Source organism: Pteropus medius, unplaced genomic scaffold, assembly GCF_902729225.1.
Source record: "Pteropus medius unplaced genomic scaffold, Ma_sr-lr_union100, whole genome shotgun sequence".
Taxonomy (NCBI): domain Eukaryota; kingdom Metazoa; phylum Chordata; class Mammalia; order Chiroptera; family Pteropodidae; genus Pteropus; species Pteropus medius.
Window position 1 is genome coordinate 18,728 of NW_024348662.1, and position 5,395 is coordinate 24,122.

Here is a 5,395-nt window from a genome sequence, read left to right on the forward strand (position 1 = left end):
CTTGGTCAGAACGGATGAGTTCAAGTTATGAATAGAGGAGTCGAGGTTTTGCCAGGATTAGAAGGGTGAGAACATTTATTTGGGGAGAACTGTAGCTACCCGCTCTCTGAGAAAGAATGAGACCCCACAGCACCTAGGCATCCCCATCCCCATGCGGGAGGCCCCAGACAGGGGTAACTGGATGTGACATGCTTGGCCTTTGTGACACGCTTCCTGTGAGGTTTTCTCATTAAGGACAGATAGTCAGGGTGAAACCAGATCAGTAGGGGGTCAGTCCAGGACCAGGCAGGAATAGAGACAAGTCTCTGGTGGACAACGTAAAGGGCCTCTGCCCCAGAAAAGATGGGCCGGCCCGCTGTTGGTCCTGGGTGACCCTGGGGCAGTGGACGGGGGAACAGTTGCGGCCTCATCTCATTTTGTCTCAGAGCTCTCAGGGCGGTGAGGACCTTGGCCTGTGAGGACATCAGCCCATCCCCAGAAGCGACATCTGGTCCACAGCGAGAGGAGGACCAGATCCTGCTAAGAATCAAGGTGATGACGCTGAGGGAGAGTGAGTTCACCCCAGAACAACGAGGGTCCCCACAGAAGTCTGCCTTGCTCTGACCCTCAGCCCTGGAAACCCTGGGCAGTGCTGCGAAGCCGAGCACTTCTTCAGTCCGAAAAGGTGGTGTCAGGGATGGGAGGGCCCTGTTCTGAGGCCTGGACTCAGGTCGGCATGGGCGGGATCTCAGGCCCTGGCAGGAATCCAGGTGAGGACTGAGGGGAACCGGAACACTTGGGAGCCCAGGCCTGGCCTGCCTGCTCTGTGAGCTGTGGGGCAACTGGGAAGAGTGTTTGGATCGGCTCCGATCACTTCCTCTTCCGGTGTCTAATGGAGAGGAGGCCTTGTTTTAAGTAGAGTGGGCTCAGTAAAGGAAGGTGTTGTCTAGGACCTGCAAGGAGACGTATGATGGGAACGCGTCCCAGGATAAGTGGACCTGACACTTCGGTGACCCCTCGTTGACCCCCTGGGAGGCTCTGGGCACATGCATTCAGCTGTGAGGCCCCACATTTCCTTCCGTTCCGTCTCAGGGGTGCATGTATCAGTGCTCAGTGTTATGCCTCAGGCCAGCAGGGGACAGGAGGCCAGGCCTGGTTGGGGAAACATGGGCATCCTGAACGAGCAAGGAGAGGACCGCCTTCCCAGAAGAGAGGGTATCTCCCAGAGTCTGGAACCCTCTCCTGACAGCGCTGGGGCCCCAGACTTTGCTGGACATCTGCACGTTCAGGTCCCCCTTGGTTTTGTCTTGCAGGGGCTGCTGCATCCAGTAGGTGCAGGCCTTGGTCTGAGGTCCGTGTCCTCATGTCGCTTTGCCTTTGTGACACGCATCCTGTGAGGTTTTCTCATTAAGGACAGTAACTCAGGGTGAAATCAGGTCAGTAGGGGTTCAGTTCAGGGCCAGGAAGGAATGGAGACAAGTCTCTGGTGGACAACGTAAAGGGCCTCTGCCCCAGAAAAGATGGGCCAGCCCGCTGTTGGTCCTGTGTGACCCTGGGGCAGTGGAAGGGGGAGCAGTTGCGGCCTCATCTCATTTTGTCTCAGAGCTCTCAGGACGGTGAGGACCTCGGTCTGCGAGGACGACGTCAGCGCATCCCTGGAAGCCATATCCGGTCCACGGAGAGAGGAGGACCAGATCCTGCTAAGAATCAAGGTGATCACCTTGAGGGACGAGTGAGTTCACCGCAGAACAAACAGGGTCCCCACAGAAGTCTGCCTTTCTCTGACCCTCAGCCCTGGAATCCCTGAGCAGTGCTGTGAAGCCGAGCACTTGCTCAGTCCCAGATCGGTGGCCTCAGGGAGGGGAGGGCCCCGGTTTGAGGCCTGGACTCAGGTCGGCATGGGCGGGATCCCAGGCCCTGACAGGAATCAAGGTGAGGACTGAGGGGCAGCAGAACACTTGGGAGCCCAGGCCTGGCTTGCCTGCTCTGTGAGCTGTGGGGAAACTCGGAACAGTGCGTGGATTGGCTCTGCTCAGTTCCTCTTCCGGTGTCTAATGGAGAGGAGGCCTTGTTTTAAGTAGAGTGGGCTCAGTAAAGGAAGGTGTTGTCTAGGACCTGCAAGGAGACATACGATGGGACCGTGTCCCAGGATCAGTGGATCTAACATTTCACTGACCCCTGATTGCCCCCTGGGAGGCTCTGGGCACGTGCCGTCAGATGTGAGGTCCCGCACTTCCTTCCGTTGCGTCTCAGAGATGCGTGTACCAGTTCTCAATGTTTTGCCTCAGGCCAGCAGGGGCAGGAGGCCAGGCCCTGGTGGGGGAAACATGGGCACCCTGAACGAGCAAGGAGAGGACCGCCTTCCCGGAAGAGAGGGTATCTCCCAGAGTCTGGAACCCTCTCCCGACAGCACTGGGGCCCCAGGCTTTGCTGGACATCTGCACGTTAACGTCCCCCTTGGTTTTGTCTTGCGGGGGCTGCTGGATCCAGTAGGTGCAGGCCTTGGTCGGAGGTCCGTGTCCTCATGTCGCAGAGCAGAGGCAGGCCAGGCCGTGCCAGGAAGTAAGGTGAGGTGCCCACCCTGAATGTGTACCCAGTGGGTCCCCCACAGCCCAGTAAAGGAGACCCCACAGTCTCCAAATCTACCCACCATACTGTCAGCCCCCGAGCATGGACTGTGCCAGCTGCACCCTGAGGAGCCGTCTCACCTGTTGCTTCAGGTTCTTAGCGGACGGGACGCCCAAACAGGAGAGTGCTGTGAGGCCCGAGAGCACCCTAAAGAGGAGACCTGTAAGTCGGCTTCCTCAGAGCCGCCTGAGGTGCATTTCTCAGGTGAGGTCGCTCACACTCTGTTTCTCCCCCAGGCGTGGGTCCCCACCGACCACCGTCCGCCCACACTCCTCTGTCGCTGTCTCATCAACAGTCACCATGTCTCTCAGTCAGATGAATGAGCTCTCCAAGCAGGGGGAAGATGATGTGGATCCAAGAGAGAGACAGGGCTTGCTGGAAGAGCGAGTGCTTGGGACTGAGGAGGAGGAGGAGGAGGAGGAGGAGGAGGCTGTATCCCTCTTTTCCTCCTTATCTTCCTTTTCCTCTGTCCTGTCAGACAGCCTAGAGGAAGTTGCTGCTGGTGTGGCATCTAGTCCTCCCCGGAGCCCAGAGGGTGCCTGTCCTTCCCCCACTGCCAGGGAGGCCGTTCCGTTGAGCCAACCCAAGGAAGAGTGCCCCAGTAACGAAGATGAGGCGGGGAGGAGCACCAGGGAGGACCCCGAAGATGCCGAGTCCTCCCAGAAAGAGGCACTGCGTTTGAAGATGGGCGGCCTGGTGGCGTTCCTTCTCCTAAAGTATCGCACCAAGGAGCCGGCCAGCAGGTCAGAAATGCTGAGTCGCGTCAACAAGGAGCACCAGGACCACTTCCCTGAGATCTTGAGCCGAGCCTCGCGGTGCCTGAGGCTGCTCTTTGGCATTGAGGTGAAGGAAGTCGACCCCAGCAACAACATTTATTTCCTGGGCACCACTCTGGGCCTCACCTACGACGGTGGGCACTGCATGCCCAAGACGGGCCTCCTGGTCACGTTCCTGTGCTTGATCCTCCTGGAGGGCGACTGTGCCCCTGAGGAGGAAGTCTGGAAATCCCTGAATGTCATGGGGCTGTATGATGGAAGGGAGCATCGCATCTATGGGGAGCCCAGGGAGCTCATCACCAGTGTTTGGGTGCGGGAACAGTATGTGGTGTACCGGCAGGTTGCCAACAGCGATCCTGCTCGCTTCGAGTTCCTGTGGGGCCCCAGGGCCCACGCAGAAACCAGCAAGCTGAAGGTCCTAGAGTATTTGCTCAATCTCAAAAGTAAGAATCCTCTGTCTGAAGTGGCTCAGCGCCATGAGGAAGAAGAGGCCTGAGCCCCACTTGCAGACAGGCACCTTTCAGGCCCACGTCCGGCATCTTCTCCTGCTGGGCATGAAGCGAGGCCTATTTTTCACTCTGTGTTTGAGGAGAGAGCCTCTGGAGCCAGCGCAAATTAGGGGAACGACTTTTAGTGTTATCTTTGGCTCCCGTGACGATTTAGAAATACATCTTTCTTACCTTTACGAATTTTGCAAATGTCATTCCTTTCAATACAAGGTTTCAGATCAGTAGCATCTAAGTTTGTGCGTGACGTTGACCATACATGTACTTTCACTAACCTGTCCAAGTGTGAGAGTTTTGCGATTGTGTAACACAAATTGGGACACCTTCCCTCCTAGTGTGTGATCCTGAACTAGATCACGTGGCACTGGAACAGGATTTCCATAGAAATGTGAAAGAACTCACTAGCAAATCCAAGGTGGTCAAAAAGTACAGAAATAAAAGTAAAACCTTGTTAATTCCTGCATCTTCTCTTTTCTCGTCCGTCATTCTGTGAAACAATTGTATGTAGCTGGATTTGCTTGGTTCATTCGAGAAAGTGGGAGGCATTTCATGGGAATAGAGAAGACGCGGGCTCAGAGGTTCATTTATTGCCCAGACTTTCACTGAGCCCCTGTCCTCTGGAAGGCCCTGTGCTGGTGGTGGGGAGACTAGGATAAGCCGGAGACACCCACGCACAGAGCGATTGTGTAGGGCCCGCAGTCATATAAGGAAGGTGCTGAGGTGTCCCCTAAGTCCTCTAGAACAAGTCAAAGAAGGGGAGATGAGGTAGGCCTCCAGGGGCGAGCAGTCCAGTGTAAATGGGCCGAGCCAAGGCATTTGGGGGCTGTTTATAGGGAAACTGGTAGGTGGCATCTGCCAGTCTAGACAGATGGTGTGTCTTGGGTTTGAGAGGAGTGTCTGAAATGGAATCGTTCGGAGAAGTGCCTTTGGATCATGGAGAAATGTCCACCTGTACCAGGGAGCTAGCATCCTGCAGTTTCCTGCCAGCACGTTTGAACACCGAGAACAAGGTGTTTTATCCCCATCGCCTGCACGGATTTCCTGAGAAATCAGGGTCCCTGTCCTTGAGGGCATGAGTCCCTGGGTCGCTGGTGCTTTGAGACTCAGGCATGGCCATAGTCCCGAGAATAGCCCCCATTGCACGGCGGGGTTAAGAGCTTGCCCGGAGCTCCAGCCTCCTTGGCAAGGAGCTGATCTTCTGCCTGATTGTCGCTTGCCCTCCTATGTGGGAAATACCCGTGGCAGCTGTCCTGGGACGTCTGGGAGCAAGTCATCGGTCCCGGATCTCCCCCGTCCTTGGTCCCCGAGCTGTGGGTGGGCACAGGAATCGGGCTGGGCTGGTGGCAGTATGCAGGGTGCGATGCCAAGGAATGTCCACAAGGCGGAATCAGAGGCAAAGCCATGTTTGCCCTGCACGGAGACAGACGTTCTGTCCAAAAGGGCCCCACAGACCCTCGCCCAGTGTGGACGCATGAGAGTCACCGGCCCGGAGGCACTGTGCTGTGA

General features: G+C 56.6%; 1 protein-coding gene across 3 annotated transcripts; it reads left to right on the plus strand.

Moving 5' to 3' along the window:
- The first annotated feature begins 1,320 nt into the window (after positions 1–1,320).
- On the plus strand, positions 1,321–4,344 carry LOC120616823 (melanoma-associated antigen 8-like). 3 transcript variants are annotated; one of them, XM_039880389.1, is made up of 6 exons: positions 1,321–1,415; positions 1,583–1,691; positions 2,470–2,546; positions 2,700–2,769; positions 2,844–2,990; positions 3,090–4,344. In XM_039880389.1, exons 5-6 carry the CDS (start codon positions 2,908–2,910, stop codon positions 3,877–3,879), a joined length of 873 nt encoding a protein of 290 aa, XP_039736323.1. In that variant the 5' UTR covers positions 1,321–1,415; positions 1,583–1,691; positions 2,470–2,546; positions 2,700–2,769; positions 2,844–2,907; the 3' UTR covers positions 3,880–4,344. The 3 variants fall into 3 exon arrangements, with proteins under 3 accessions (XP_039736323.1, XP_039736324.1, XP_039736325.1); XM_039880390.1 differs by lacking the exons at positions 1,321–1,415; positions 1,583–1,691 and adding an exon at positions 2,337–2,355; XM_039880391.1 differs by lacking the exons at positions 1,321–1,415; positions 1,583–1,691; positions 2,470–2,546; positions 2,700–2,769 and having other exon boundaries at positions 2,904–2,994.
- The last annotated feature ends 1,051 nt before the right edge of the window (positions 4,345–5,395 follow it).